Here is a 16,925-nt window from a genome sequence, read left to right as displayed (position 1 = left end):
AATGATATAGATGGAATCCTGAAAACATTTCATATATGATATTTATCATATATGCCCAAATATGATATAATTGGGGTCACTAGCTAGTTTTAAAACTGGGAGAGTCCCAGCAAAATAGGTTGAGTTGGTTATCCTAGAATACAATATGAATACAAGAGATACATGTGTCATATCTTCCAAATATTTACATATGATATCTATCATATATACCTAAACATAAGTGCAATGGAATACACCATATAAATAATTTATAGAAGTATATGATAGGGCTTCCCTGGTGGCACAGTGGTTAAAATCCACCTTCCAATGCAAGGGACACGGCTTCAATCCCTGGTCCAGGAAGATCCCACATGCCCCAGAGCAACTAAGCCCGTGCGCCACAACTACTGAGCCTGTGTGCCACAATTACTGAAGCCCGTGCGCCTAGAGCCCATGCTCCGCAGCAAGAGAAGCTACCACAATGAGAAGCTGTTGCACCGCAACGAAGAGTAGCCCCTGCTCGCCGCAACTAGAGAAAGCTTGTGTGCAGAAACGAAGACCCAATGCAGCCAAAAATAAATAAATTTTTAAAAATCAATGGTTTCCTTGTATTTTCTCAGCATCACTTGCTTCTGAATAATATTATTATATCATCTTGTTCTTCCTAATATCTTTTTGCTGGCCTCTATACATTGAAAGTGCTTTAACCTCTATGATCTTCCTTCTGACTCTTCAAATCCCAGAATCACATAAAAAAATTACGAAATCCATGAGATTGCTGGGGTCTAAGAGATCTCCTGTTCAACCTCCCCTTTGAAACCAGAAATGCCATTTTTTTTAGGTCCCAGACTTACTCATTCTTTATGTTCTCACTCAGCTGTCAGCTTTTAGGTGCCAGGGTGAAAACAGGGACCCACTAGTTACTTGCTGGTTGATGGATAAGTTAATGAATGGGGCTTTGTGAACTCTGGCCTATTCTAATCTTTGTCTAGATCTTACTTGTTTTCTTTATGACTCATTCTGTCTTTTCATTCTTCCATTTTAAAAAAGCTGATATATCTCATATTTCTCCTTGAGCATTCTCTCACCTACCCAAGATACCAAGAGTATATATAAGTATGTATATATATAAACACATATATAGTATATATTAATTCATATATATATATGCATTATTACAAATATGTTCATACTTTGAGATTAGATATTTTAGTTTCATACATTGGCAACCAACTGGACTGTAAGCTCCTTGAAAGAAAGAAGGAAAAGACCATGAGATCGCCTTCTTGGAACATCAGTGCCTGAGAATGTGTGTTTCTCGGTAAACGCTGCGTATTGATGATCAATGCTGGAAAGTACCTTTGAGTGTCCCCATGGTGCACTCCACCGTTTCAGAAAGAATACGACAGTTAGACAGGAAAAGGAAGGAAAGGTCTTACTGGGATCCTGTGCGTCTCTTAAGGGAGATCAGTAGCCTGTTTCCTAGGGAAATGCCTGGCAGGCTTCACATAAGAGGTTTCCACAATAACCAAACACTCCATTCAAAGGTTATATTTACACAGCTCATTAGGAAAATTTTTTATACTTTTGACACTCATTAGACTTGTAATCGTCCACCGAAGCTACTCTATAACAAGAGATAAACACTCCATTCCAGAGGATGAATAATAATTGGGGACCGCTCAGCACTGTGCTCTTTCCAGGTCTAATTTCAAAGCATAATTAATCCTGCTGAAGCTGCATGAGATAAGTGAAATATTTATGCAGATGTGTTAATTTGTGCATTTACTCCTAGAGGGACATTCAGAACTGGACACGGCTTTCCACGAAGATTATCTTAAGACGCCCCCTGGAGCAACGTCATTTTCTCTCCAATGTCTTTGCCCCTGGGTGGTCTCTAAAGATGAAGCTGTGAAGACACATTTCCCAGCCCAGAGAGTCTGACCAGGAAAGCCATGAGTCGGGACAGAAAATATCTCTAAGGATCTGGATGCTCTGCTCGTACAAAGAACACACCTTTGGCTTATCTGGACGCCTTTACTTTTTATTTTTTCTTATTTGCCACAAAGAGGACATTTTCTGTTCAGCACCGCATTTCCATGATGCTAACTTGACCATATTCTCAAAACCACAACGCTAACTGGGCTGTGCTGAATGCTGGATTTGTGGATGGACAACGATGAGGAGGGGGAGGGGAGGGGGAGCAGGGTGATGATGGCGTTGATGGCGCTGGGGGTGACGAGGGTAACAGCTAGCATTTATTGAACCATTTCTATTCCCAGGTGGCTGTACTTAGCTAGCTCTTCACAGAGAACGTCTCATTTTGTCTTCATGACAACCTTATCAGGTAAATAGTTCTGCATTCAGTTGAAGATGAGTAAACTGAGGCCAAGAAAAATTACCCCTTTCACAGAAGCAGTTGTAAATGGGACAATAGATATTGTTCACACATACACTAAATTACTTTTTCTTAAAGTATCTATATATCTCAAGCATCTGATTAGCCAACTTTGATAGACATCCTAGAGAACTGAATGAGACAAGAGCCTTACAAGATTGACCCCCATCCAGAGTAAGGCCCCTTAAGTAGAGGCTGCCACTTACTCACTAGGGGACTCACAAGCCCGCTGAGCTGAAGTTTCCTCCTCTGTAAAATGAGTATAAGCAATATTTAACTTCATAAAGTTGTTAACGAATATTAAATTAAAGAACACATGTAATGCATCCGGTGTGGTGACTGGCATATTCTATTCCCCAAATATGTTGCTATTTCATAATAGATGCTGCAAGAGTGACAGCAGTGGTAGGTAGCAGTAGAGCCAGAACTGACTGACTTGACAGCTACCCATCGTATTTAAAAGTGTCCTGTCAAATGAAATGCATCCTGAACCAACCACTCATCCATGCATGCACTTATCCATTCAACCCTTCATTGACCAGTTACCTGTCACGTTCAAGATTCTGTAGTGTTTACTGCTGGAAACAAGGCTCTCGTTCGCCGAGAACTGCACCCCACGTGGAGGTGCTTAGTCAAGCACTGTGGTGGAGGGGTGCTTCACTCCTCTCTGTGTCCACATGCCTTGTCGTCTAACTCCCAAACTCCTCCCACACAAGGCAGAGTCTACCTCCAGAGTATACTCTGGGCTTGGCCACAGGACTTACTTTGGACAGAAGGGTGTTAGCCGACGTGGATCTGACAAAGCAGAGACTTGAAATGTGCACGTGCAGGTAGGTGTTTCTTCCTTTGCCTCCATCAAAGCCAAGGGAAGAGCTTTTCCCAGGTAGGTGCTGCCCCTTCAGCCTGAGACCCAGAATAAACATGGGCGGAACAGAGACCACAGAGATGACCCGTGGTCTTGCAGCATCAGGGGAGCCACCACGGCCTGAGGCAGAGCTTTTCCACTCAAGCTGTGCTCCCGCGAGCACAATAAACGCTATTGTCGTGTACCTCCAAGATGTCACAGCAACAGCCGAGCAACACAGCCACAAATCACTATGACACAGCAGAGAACACGGCTCTTGATCTGAGGAAGGTACAAATGCCCTATAGGGAATTCAAAGAATCAGATGCTTTCATTTGGGAGAGAAATATAAAACACACTTAGATTTCTTGATGGCTCTGTGAGAATCCAGGGCTTAATTCTGGGAGTAGAGACTGAAAGGCATTATGCACTTTGTTCAAATTCACACCAACCAGAGGCACTAACCTCTGCCCCTTTCAATACCATACTTGGCCATGGTGGTTGCCAGACTGTCCTCTACCAGCTCTAGACAGGCGTAGCCTGTCCTGGCACCATCTCCGAATATAGCTTCCACCGTTCTTGAAGGCAGCTTCTGCCCTATGCCCCGAGCTTTTGTTGCCTACTCACACTTACTCAAGTTTTAAGGTTTCACCTGACATCTCTGCTGCCTTTGCTTTTCCTGTCTCAGTTTTGGCAAGTCCAAGCGTAACTAGCATGCCACATGAGCCATGAGAGGATTCTAAAAACCATGCTAGGGAACAATGGGCTGCGGTGAGATCATCAACTGTGAGTAGAGAAGTACCATCAATCCCATTAGACTGTAAGCCCCGTGAGGGTGGAAACAGTCTTTTTTTGCGTGATAGGCAGCCAAGAGGTGGACTGTAGAGGAAACCCATGGGATTTCTGCTCACTGTTCCCTTTATAGAGATTGGCTCGCCTTCATTCCTCCACAGGATAATAGTTGGAGCTGCTGTGTTAGTACAATGTAACCTCACCCCTTATTCACTCCTGATGGGTCCAAGAAAGAGTGCTTGACCCAAAATGCATCAGGAATCCTTCCTCTGGAATTTGAAATTTAGAATTTGGCAAATAGAGATTGGGACTTATTGTAGCCTTGTTACATAATGTCACTGCTCTAGAGCAGAGTTTTTTTAACCCTGATACTATTAACATTTGGGGTCAGATAATCCTGTGTTTTGAGATGTGGGGGGCTGTCCTGGGCATTGTAGCATGTTTGCCAGCATTCCTTACCTCTACCTACAGATGCCAGTATCAAATAGCCTCCCTGTCATGACAATCGAAAATATCTCCAAACACAGCCAAATATCCCCTGGGGGGCAAAATCCCTGCCCCGCACTGAGAACCACTGCTCTACAGAGAGGACCTATGAACTCCTGCTGTTGAGGCCCCAGGACTGCCCTGGTTCCTGTTGTTTTCCTCTGAACCTATTTGCTCAACTCTTTCTTAAATTCACTGAGATAGACACTTCTGCATCCTTAAAATAAACTCCTTTTAATTTACTGAGTTGTCTGTAATTGGTTTCCATTACGAGCAAACTAAAGAATCGCAGTATCATGTGATCAGCACTCAATAAATACTTTTGGTGAGCAAACTCATCACCCAATGATCTACTGGAAAACCAGTTAGAAAACAGAGAGTGTGAGGGTCTCAAGTCCCTCAGAAGTAGGGGGTCAACCAAGGACTTACCATCACCCACAAACTGGAGCAGGGCCAGGTCAATCTGCCTCTTCCAAGGGGAGCCTTTCTGGAGGGCAATTCCATAACCAGTGGTGGCAAAGATGTACCCACTCCCGATGGTCACCAGCTTGCAGCCTTCGTCCCTCCCAGCCTTGTAATTCAAGACCGCAGCATCATAGATGAAAGCGTCCAGTTTCCTGCAATGACAAGAAACCAGGGAGTCATGGGGAAGGTGAGGTACCGTCTCAGGGCCCAGCTCCTAAGCCCTGATCCAGCATCACACACTTTCTTTCACATGGGAGATGATGATTCATGACTGCTCCATCCCATCAGCATAAAAGAATCTATTTTTAATGAGGAGATAAAAGCCAGAACCTTTTCTCTCGAAGTTTCAAGAGGCAGTTAAATAAAGACATGAAGAATCCTTATGCCCAAGTGAGTAAACAGTTGAATTTGCTGGTTTGCAAGTGTTTGCCCTTAGCACTCCCAACAGTGAAGGGCAGTGGCCTATTTAGAAAGGTTTGCATTCGAACAAAATAAACCATTAAAGGACAGGAGAATCAGATGGTTTCACGCAGGAAGGGGAGAGAGACTGAATAGGAATGATGTCTCTTCCTGCCCAAAGAAACATGTTTATGAAACATGTTTCATTTATATTATAAAAATTATTACATAATAATTTTTAGAAACCCAAATAATGCAGAAAATATTAAGAACACAATTAAAATTAAAATTGCCTATAGGGCTTCCCTGGTGGCGCAGCGGTTGAGAGTCTGCCTGCCGATGCAGGGGACACGGGTTCGTGCCCTGGTCTGGGAAGATCCCACATGCCGCTGAGCGGCTGGGCCCGTGAGCCGTGGTCGCTGAGCCTGTGCATCCGGAGCCTGTGCTCCGCAACGGGAGAGGCCACAACAATGAGAGGCCCACGTACAGAAAAAAAAAAAAAAAAAAAAAAAGAATTGCCTGTAATTCCATAACTCAGAGGCAACCTCTGTTAATAAATTTGTGAACAAATTTACAAATTTTATATGTGTGTATACACACACACCCCTCACACACACACACACACATACACACCCCTTTTAAAACAGGGGTTGGTAACTTTTTCTGTAAAGGCAAGATAATAAATAGTTTAGGCTTGGTCTCTGGTGCAACTACTCAGCTTTCTGTTGTAGCATGAAGCTGAACTGTGTTTCCTCAAAATTCATATGTTGAAGTCCTAACCCGCCAGTACCTCCAAATAGGACCTTATTTGAGATGGGGTCATTGCAGATGTAATTAGTTAAGATGAGGTCATATGGAGCAGGGTGGGCTCCTAATCCAATATGACCGGTGTCCTTATAAAACGGGGAAATTTGGACACAGACATGCACACAGGGAGAATGCCAGGTGAAGGTTGGAGTTATGCTGCCACAAGCCTCGGAACTACCAGAAGCCAGGAGAGAGGCCCGGACAGATCCTTCCCAAGTGCCTTCAGAGGCAGCAGAGCCCTGCTGACACCCTGATCTCGGCGTTCCAGCCTCCAGAAGTAGGAGACAAAAAATTCCTATTGTTTAAGCTTCTCAGTTTGTGATGCTTTGTTATGGCAGCCCTAGGAAATTAACACACAGCATGAAAGCAGCCATTGATAATATATAAATGAATGAATTCAACTCTGTTCCAATAAAAGGTTATTTACAAAAAACAGGTTGGCCCATGGGACATAGTTTGCCAATCCTGTTTCAACTCTCCAAATATAATTACAACACGCAAACCATTTCACCAATGGCCTTCTTTTCTCATTTAACCCCACACATAGTGAATGTCCTTCTATGTCAGTAAACAGAGCGCTCTTTTTACTATTTTGGTACATTTATGTTTATTGAGGTATATCTGATATGGAATAAAGCACTAGATAACTTTTTACATATGTGTACATCCTTGAAATCACCACGCAGACTGAATTAGAGAACATCACCATCACCTCAGAAGTCCTGTTTACCCCTCCGAGTCGGCACCCTCCAAAAGGCAAGCACCCAGTAATCCCCTCGAAGGCCCGGCTGTGCCTAATTCATGACCTACATCCTTACTGGTGGGCACGTATGTTGTTTCCAATTTTTAAAGTTATTTAACAAGGCTGAAATGGTCAGCCTTGAATACAGGGGATGGATATCTCAACTCTACTGGAGGCAGGAAAACTAAATGGGAGACCACTCAACTTCCTGACACGTCTTCAGCTTCACTCCCTAACAGAAGACATACGGTAGTGAAGCAAAAATAAAATAAAATTAAATTAAATTAAAAAGTGGCAGGAAGAGGATGTAAAGCGCTGCATCCTTCCAAAGACAGCTGCTGAAGGACTCCCTATGGGAATAAAACTATTTGGAAGGTTTACAGCTGTGTTCTTCATTTTAATTTTTTGTTTCTGTAATGGTTAGAGATGGGGCAAGACTACAAGTCTTGTCTCACCAACAGAAAGACTCTGAAGCTTTCATCTCAGGGCTGTAGGGTTGGAGACTTAGTTTTATACTCTGAGACTATTGTAAGGGGATCAGATCATCCAAGTGGAAGAGGGGGAAAAACTGGGCATTGTCAACAGAAATGGCAAACAGAGCTGTCGAACCAAGAGGAAACACCCTTTCTGGACAGCCAGCAATGCTGAGACCCATGGAAATACAGGTTGGGGGGGTTTTAAAGGTTGGTTTGTGTATGATGGCAGTACGGCATGTGACAGGAGCGGCGGAGGAGCAGGTGGAAGGGATCTGAGTTCTAGTCTACATTTACATCTATGATGGCGCCACCTCAGAAAGTCACTTCCTTCTTTTGCACTGCTGGTTTCTCATCTGTGAGATGAGGTTGTCACTGAGGTCCTTTTGAACTGTGGCATTCTACGGTTCTACAAGCCAAGAGTCACCTTCTGTCAATCTCAAGAGGGACCGTGAGACTCTGGATAACATGTGTACCCTGAGGACTTCAGGACAAATGGACAGCATGTGTACTCTTAATGAAGTTGGGGTGCTTGCCACCTCAATACTTCATGTTGCCATGGAGATGGCGAGAACCTGGGTTTTATTAACACTTTCTAAGACTCCTGCAACTCTCTTCTCTCAATTCCTCAAAAAACAAACGTAAATACACACACAGGTGCATATAGGTAGGTTCAAATGTTAAGGCCGTCTGTTGGTATTCATGGGGTGAAAGCCCTCCCCATCCTGTTAACCCACCACACACTGATGCATTTCTGCAATGGAAATCTAAAACTGTACCTGGCACTCATACGAGAGTTGTCCAACAGCAGTTTAAATTCATATTTTATGGACAGGCACAGATTTCTGCAAATCATTACCATATTTCATGACAAATCTTCAGCTGAGCAAAAAACAGCCGGATGAGCCCAAAGAAAAAGGGAAGTTTTCTCGGAAAACAAAGTTTGCAAATGCAAGACGCCATCAAGTCAGAGGGAGGACAGCTGCAAAAGACACAGTTAATTCTGAGCAAAGCAACCACACGCTGGCATGTCTGGGTGGCTGGCGGCCATGCTCTTACAGCGGTCTGGCCAGGGAGACTGTCTGTGGTCTCAGGGCCACATCAGAACCAAAGTGAGGACAACACATGAAGGAAACCACAGGGCCATGTGGACTTTGATTTCTGTCCCTCATTGATGATTCTAGAGAGCTGGGGTCTAAATACAATGGCCAGCGATACCGGCATGTTTAAAAACATCCTGGGGCTTACACAGCTCCCTCTGATAGACAAGGCCATTGTTTGCACAATGCTTGACAAAAGTGCACAGCATTTTACATACATTGTCCCACTGGGGCCTCACAAATGCCCAGTAGGGAAATTTATTATCATTATTATTATTTTTCTCCTATGTTGTCTGTGAGCAGGTGAGGTTCTGAGAGGCTAAGGCAGCCTGAAGCTCATCGGCAATTTTTCCAAACTCTGTACACAAACCCTCTATCGCAGGATTGTCTAGGAGAACTTTCTACAATGATGGAAATACTCCGTATCTGTGCTATGGCTATTGAGCACTTAACATGGGATTAGTGCAACTGAGAACCTGTGTTTTAAATTTTATTTCATTTCATTAATTTAGATTCTGGTGTCAATGGCCACACGTGGCCGGCAGCTACTGAAGTGGCCGGCACGGTGGCTCCCGGTGGGTGGGGGAGGTGGAGGGAGCGAGGGCCCTGGGCTCTCCTTGCTCTGACTCAAAGACCTGTGCCTTTGATCTCTTTCCCACTGAGGAAAAATGTTCCCATTGTTGAAAAGAAAAGATGTAAAACTCCCTGACATCCTCAAGAGTGGGCTTTGTGTTCAAAGACTCTGAACAAGGCACCTGTGTTTCTGACCCTCATTCTTCTCGCTGCAAAGTGGAGCAGACGTTACTCGCCCTTCGAAGGGCTGTTGGGAATAAAGCGATGTTATATAAGGAGATGTGTGCGCAGTGCCCGGCACATAACGAATGCTCAGGACACACAGAGGTGTTCAATTGAATTCAGATTTTACAGCAAAGGAGCTTACAACTTTTATGCATTCTGTGGGACAAATCCAGTCCTGAATACTTTATATGCATTATCTCATTTCACTGACTCCTTTTAACTGAGCAAAGATGGATGCACTACTGCCGTCCCCACGGAATGAGGAAACGGAGGCACTGAGAGGTAAAGTAAGGGACACAGCTGCCCAGCTTAGGTGAGCGTCAGAGCAGCATTTGGACTTAACACAGTCTGATGACAAAGGCTGCAGACCTAACGACTGTGACCATGTTACCCATAAGACTTGTGGAATAAATGGAAACAGCTCTACTGCTTTGAGATTCAGACTGGGGGTTACAGCTCTACATGAAGCCCAGCGTTGTGAAAAAAGTGAAAGGATCAGACCAGAGCCATCAGTTTTCAAAGATCTGGTGGGTCGTTCAGTTTCATCTGTCTCTTTCCCAGGAGATGCATAGCCCTGTAAGGTCTGGAGTCACCTCCACAGAAAACATCTCTTGCCCTCAACACATCCTATCCTACACGTCTGGGACACATTTAGGCATAGATGGCCACAGCTTCTTGTTGAGGGTAGGGGGTCAGAAAGAGAAAAAGGCCACCTGAAGCCCAATTTAGACCAAAAGCATTCAGGGGATCGGAGCTGCGATGGTGGGAGACCGAGTGACATCTTAGGCTGCAGTGTAATTAGCAGCCCTGGATTTGGAACAACACAGAGATTACAGGCTGGCACTGGAGGGAAGAGCCCCCCAGAACTCAGAGCCATCAGCTGGAAGCTTGAGGGCTCACAGGGAGGGAACACAGTGATGCTTCTTCTCTGCTTGGCGTTTTCCTCTCCTGCTTTTCAAGGGGAGATCATCTATGTCTCTGCCTTCCCAGCTCCTACCGAGCCACATGGCTGTCACTGGCTCAGTGCTTCGTCCACCGGGTGGGTGAGGCTCAAAGATCCGGTCTGAGAACTGTGATGGGGACAGGGGCCCTACCCAGCCCACCTCTCTGCCTCTGCTCCCTACAGAAGGGCGAGCACCTCTCCAAACATCTGTGACAAATGAAACAACATCTCGGCTCCCCAGTGCGAGGGCTGGGACAGACCGGAGTCTGAAAATTCATGCTGTGCTGTGCTGGCTGTGTGATGTGCCCACCCCCCGCCAGGCATCACGGAGGCTGTGTGGGTGATGTCACCCTCTCCCTGTCACCCACAGCCCTCAAGGAAAGCAAACGATAAAAAATGACAGTAATTCAGAATGATAGGGGGAAATAAGACCTCCTCTCTGCAAATTTGTGAAGAAGCAAAGTAAGGAGGACTGTCATGTGCACTCCATGCCACTTTAACCCAGCAGTTTCCTGCCAGATTTTTTGACAGCTTTGAAGAGCTGCTACAGCTTTCTGGAGTGTGTAGATCTGACCCTGTTACTTCCGTTGGTCTCTCCTGTACCTACACGATGGCCTGAATGTTCACTCCTGGCCCCAAGACTGTTTCCCGGCAAAGCTGATTCTCCCTACAAAAGGGGACACCATGGCCCCCAGTCAGGGCATGGCCCCTTTGGGGAAAGGGACTTGTATTATCAAGTGGCTTGACGTTTCCTAATCAAAAGTTTCCGGTTTTAGCTCATCATCTCCTTATGCATGTTTTCAGATGCTCTCTGGGGGTCTCAGCACGTTTAAAGGCTAATTATATAGTTAAAGTTAATTATTCATTCATTAACATTCAAGAAGTCTTTAACTAGACATTGACTTGTTCTGATGAATTAATGAAACCAGAGTGTGTGTGTGAGTGTGTGAGTGTGTGTGTGTGTGTGTGTGTGTGTGTTATGTGTGTATGTTTTGGAGGTCTAGTCTAAAGCATTACTGAGAATTAAGAATCTCTTTGGGGACTTCCCTGGTGGCACAGTGGTTAAGAATCTGCCTGCCACATGGGTTCGAGCCTTGGTCTGGGAAGATCCTACATGCCGCAGAGCAAATAATCCTGTGCGCCACAACTACTGAGCCTGCGCTCTAGAGCCCGTTAGCCACAACTACTGAAGCTCGAATGCCACAACTACTGAAGCCCGTGTGCCTAGAGCCCATGCTCCACAACAAGAGAAGCCACCACAGTGAGAAGTCCACGCACCACAACGAAGAGTAGCCCCCACTCACCGCAACTAGAGAAAGCCTGTGCGCAGCACAGCCAAAACCAAATTAATTAATTAATTAATTAATTTTAAAGAAAAAGAATCTCTTTGATGAGAACTGAATATATTTTTTTAGGGCACATCAAAGCCTTGCTAGGAAGAGGAGCACGTCAGCCAGTAATTCAGGCCAGTCAGCATGTTTGGGCAACTGTAGAACAGTGGATGGGGCTCAGGTCCACTTCTGCCAGCTCTATGAATGAGACCCAGTCATGGGACCTCTTCACGCTTTGGTTTTCTCATCTGTAAAATGGGGGAACAGCTCATTCACAGGGCTGGATATTGGATGGATGGAAATGGGAGTGAAGGTGTTTTGGAAATTGCACACCCTGGTGCAAATACAGGACTTTGCTGGGGCAGTGATGATGTCACTGTGCAGAGAAGCAATGGTGTAGATCATCATCAAGCACCCAGACACAGGGTTATTGGTGGGTGAAGGGCATTCATGGGCCAAGAAGTGGTATCCCTGAGGATACCTTTGAATGTGCTTCTTGGGCAGGAGACACTCAATACATACAGAGATTGCACCTGACATCAGCATGGGATGGTCTAAAATAGGCTTCAGGAAAATGGCCTAGAATCACATTATGACTCTGAGTTTGTGAATACAAACTTTAAAGTCAGAATTATACCAACACTGATGCATTTTCACTAAGGAAGCATTTTTCAGGGCAAAGTCTGTTACATTAATTTAATTCCTAGATCAATGTCTCACATAGCATAATTGAATTGTTTCCATTTTTTTTTGGAAACTACTTTCACTGGCATCAATTCTTTTGTGTTGAAATTTTATAACGATTTGAGTCATTGATCAGAATTTGGACCATAATAAATTTTACTAATTTATAACTTCTGCCATTTTGAGTTTTCTTTTGTGGGTATGGTTGCCACCAAGTCCAATTCTTCTGGGTCAAAATTGTTCAGAGAGGCAAAAGTGGCCAAGAAGATTCAAGTCGTCTGTGGCTTTGTAGTCAATAACAAATTTCACTCTGTGTGCTTTTTGCTGTTGTCAGTTTAATTTGCGTTGATTAATTTTTCCAGTAATATTCACTGTGAATTGGGTAAAAAAGATGGATGGTGAATATTTATTTTTTAACTGAGAAAATTCTGTGCCGTATTGTAAGACTGAGACAGAGAGAGGCAGAGAAGGAGGGAGGAAACGAGGGAGGGAAAAATACAGATGGAAGCAGGCCCCAAGGAAAATGGGAAGACAGTGAGAGAAAGAAAGGAAAGAACAGGAAAGAGAGAGTGAGGGAAAGAGACAGAGAAGGAGAAAGAAGTTAAGACAGAGAGGGAGAGAATGAAGAGAGGGAGATGGACTTACAGGGAGAGACTAAGAGACAAGAGGGAGGGAGAGAGATGGAGAAAGAGAGAGAGGGAAGAAGGAAGGAAAGAAGGAGGGAAGGAGGGAAGGAAGGAGGGAAGGAGGGAGGGAAGGAGGGAAGAAAGGAGGAAAGGAAGGAGGGAGGGAGGGAGGGAAGGAGGAAGAGAAGGAGGGAGGGAAGGAGGGAAGAAAGGAGGAAAGGAAGGAGGAAAGGAAGGAGGGAGGGAAGGAGGGAGAGAAGGAGGAAAGGAAGGAGGGAGGGAAGGAAGGAGGGAAGGAGGGAGAGAAGGAGGGAAGGAGGGAGAGAAGGAGGGAAGGAAGGAAAGGAAACAAGGGCAAACACAGTACAAACATACAGTTTGCCTACTGACTAACAACCACAACAACAGGAAAAGGGTAAAATGATACAGAAAATCCCCTCTTCCTTACTGTTGAATTTAACATGGAATTTAACAAACTAACCTTGTCCAAGTTGGTGATAGATCATGTAATGCAATCTTTTAAGTTTTCAGAAGAGAAAACCGAAGGCTGGAGGTCTCAGTCCCGGGTGTTCCGCAGAGTCAGTGCTCCCAGACCTGTCTACCACCTGCCAAAGCAATGCATCCTCAAGGCACTGCTGCAGGGCTTCCCAAATCTGAGCGCATGTCCTCAGGTGGGATGTGGGGTCAGAGGAGCACTACTGTGGGGTTTTGGGTAAGACTGTGCACATATCTAAACCTTGATTTCCCCATCTGACCAGAAGGAAAACAACCTCTCCCATGTGGTTGTACTCTGGTTGAAGGAAGGAACGGCTATAAATTTGCTGGATGAATTACAAAGCACTGTGCAAATGCTATTCTTTCTTCATGTTACCACTCATGTTCTGCCATAGGAAAAGTATTGATTCCTGCTGACATGTAAATCTTTTATAGAGTTTCTTAGTAGATACTCAAGGGTTGGGATCAGAGTAAACATTCTACTGCAGTTATTCCATGGTGCACAGCATATTACCAAAAATGCTCATGTTATAGAGAATGTTTTCTTTCTTTAGACTTTTCCTGAATGTTTACTATGTGCCAGACACTGCTCTTTGCCTGCATATCTCATTTAATCCTTACAACAGTTCTAAGTGCAAGTTCCTAAGTTATGTTTCCTAAGTGAAGGAATCAGACTCACCATTTTATAAACAAAAAAAAAAAAAAACGGGCTTCCCTGGTGGCGCAGTGGTTGGGAGTCCGCCTGCCGATGCAGGGGACACGGGTTCGTGCCCCGATCCCGGAGGATCCCACATGCCGCGGAGCGGCTGGGCCCGCGGGCCATGGCCGCGGAGCCTGTGTGTCCGGAGCCTGTGCTCCGCAACGGGAGAGGCCGCAGCAGTGAGAGGCCCGCGTACAGCAAAAAAAAAAAAAAAAAAAAAAAACGAGATCTAAGAAGTTAATTAACTTGTCTAAGGTCCCACAGCTGAATGTTAGCAGAGAGGGAATTCGAATCCAGGATGCTGGCTTTTAAGCATCACAACACCCTCCTGGTAGTGACAACGATCCTGCTAAACTTGCCACACACTAGGACTGAAAGACAGGGACTCTCAAAGGCCAGAAAATTTATGAAAGTGAGAGACTGGGAAAAGAATCAATATTTAATGAAACCCTATTATGTGTCTGATACAGTGCCGGCTACTTTCCCTAAGTCAATTCATTTAATTCTCAAAGGAATCTGGGAGACAGGATTTGAAAGATGTGGGAAACAGTCTCAGAGAGGCTATTTAATTTGCCAAAGGTCACACAGTTGGTAATTATCAGAGTCAGAATATGCAGCTTAGGTGTTTCTCAATCCAAAGTGGATGCTCGGCACCACGGGGTCACTCAGAAAATAAGTCAATTAATCAATAGATCAATCAGTTGAATAAGACAAACCTCTTCTAGAAGGTATAAATACTCTGACCCAGAAATTCTACTTCTTGAGATCATTCCTAGAGAATTACTTGCAGAAGTGCCTAGAGGACTCATCATGGAGTTTTAACGTGCCCATATTACTAAGAGTTCCCCGGAGGGAAACAGTCTAATAAACTGTGATGTATGCAAACCATGGAATTCTTTCCAGCCGTCAAAGAGAATGAAGGCAAAAGACACCTACACATATGGAAGGTGCCTCAAAACACATTATTAATTGAAAACCAAACTGTGCCTTACTGCACAGTTTGATAGCATGAATTCATAAAAGTGCTAACAAAAGATCAAGATGAAAAAAAAATTAATTACATGGGACTGAGTGAACTGATGAGGATGATTATAATTTTTGTGACTTTCTGTTTGAATTAAAAAAAAAATCCCACAAGGACTCAGAGGCAAAAAATATACAAATCGATTTTCACTGCAAAGTAAAGGAGCTGTTACAGTGGAGGATTACTGGACTGAATGTCAATATTATGACATAGTATGAGTGTGTTTCGTGTTTGGTAATTGCAATCATTGTTGCTTTTGTTGTGGTCATCCATTTACAATGCTTGGTGTCAGTTTATTTAACTCTTGTAAAAAAAAAAATACAGTGTGTGTGGAAAAAAAAAAAAGGAATCCGCCTGCCAATGCAGGGGACACAGATTTAAGCCCTGGTCCGGAAAGATCCCATGTGCCGCGGAGCAACTAAGCCCGTGTGCCACAACTACTGAAGTCCGCCCACCTAGAGCCTGTGCTCTGCAACAAGAGAAGCCACCGCAGTGAGAAACCCGTGCACCGCAATGAAGACCCAACGCAGCCAAAAAAAACCTCATAGAACTAGCTTAAAATTTTTCTTCTCCTTCAATTCTCCACAATTACATTAATTTCGTTTCTGATTTTTATAATTTTATTCTGCTTACTCTGTGGTTATATCCTCTTCTTCTTCTTTTTTCCTAAGGTAGAGTTTGCATTATGATTTACCCATCTATTTTTTTACCAGTGTATTTGGTTGATGGCATAAATTTCACAGTAGGCACTGCTTTTGCTACATCTCACAATTTAGCTCAAAATAAATTTAATTTCTCTTGAAGAAAAAAAACACATTATTAATTGAAAACCCAACTGTACCTTACTGCACAGAGTTTGATAGCATCCCACAGAACAAAATTTTAAAATTACGTGTGAACATATAAATATATGCAAATGCATCTAACAAAGGTCTAGGAGAAACGGCACGTATATCAGACAGATAACAGTGCTTACCTGGTGGGGGTGGGGGTGATTTGGGATTGGGACGTGGTCAAATGGATGCTTATTTATCTGCATTTTTTACAATGAGAATATATTTTTTAATGAGAAGCAATGCAGCATAGTGGTTAAGGGCACAAATGCTACAGCCAGTTCAAATCCCAGCTCTGAAGCTTACGAGCACTTGCCTGGCAAGGGACTTAACCTCTGCATGACAGCGCAGGGGGGCCAAATATGCCGTCCTAAATTGTGTCTCTTAGGCATGAGGACTAAGTTAGGCTGATTATTTTTAAGAAACAAAGACTCAGGAAGCCTTTCTTTTTACCTCCTCCGTACCTGCCTAAAGAACTTAGATGAAGGGTCTGTTCCCAGAATAGAGCTACCACCAGAGATGTCTGCAAAGAATACCAGGCTAAGTGTGTTGGGGGAAACCAGGCAGGGCCTGGAGATCAGACTCCTCTCTGTGTCCCACTGTCTCTGCTGGTGCAGCAAACATTTATTTACCAAACATTTGCTCTTCCGTTTCTATGTGAACAGGCTTCCTCCCCTTTAAAGTCCCAAACTCCCACCCCCAACATCCTCTTTTGTCTTTAGCTGAAGACGGTATTTAAGGTGAGGCTTGGGCCATTTTGGTAAGTTACCCAGTTCTCCTGGGTCTCTCCCATGTATATATGTTATTAAAGTTTTGTTTGACTTTCTTCTGTTAATCTATCTCCTGTCAATTTAATTCTTCAACCAGCCAGGAAAAAGCTTAGAAGAGTCGAGTAAAATTTCTCCCCCACTCCCGACAATAGTTTCTCTGTGTACACAGTGGAGATGCTGGATGTGCCAACCCTCACGGGGCGGTTGTGAAGATTAAATGAAGAATTATAGGTAAA

General features: G+C 44.1%; 1 protein-coding gene across 2 annotated transcripts in view; it reads right to left on the bottom strand.

The window, feature by feature from the left end:
• Positions 1-16,925, bottom strand: part of GRIN2A (glutamate ionotropic receptor NMDA type subunit 2A) — a 368,990-nt gene that overhangs the window by 34,019 nt on the left and 318,046 nt on the right. For both annotated transcript variants that reach the window (XM_060120247.1, XM_060120248.1), the window contains one exon: positions 4,929-5,116. In XM_060120247.1, coding sequence (XP_059976230.1) covers positions 4,929-5,116 — 188 coding nt within the window. The remainder of the gene's footprint in view (positions 1-4,928; positions 5,117-16,925) is intronic.

Source organism: Mesoplodon densirostris, chromosome 16, assembly GCF_025265405.1.
Source record: "Mesoplodon densirostris isolate mMesDen1 chromosome 16, mMesDen1 primary haplotype, whole genome shotgun sequence".
NCBI classification, from domain to species: domain Eukaryota; kingdom Metazoa; phylum Chordata; class Mammalia; order Artiodactyla; family Ziphiidae; genus Mesoplodon; species Mesoplodon densirostris.
Note: the sequence above shows the minus strand (reverse complement) of the source record. Positions and strands in the feature narration are given on the sequence as shown.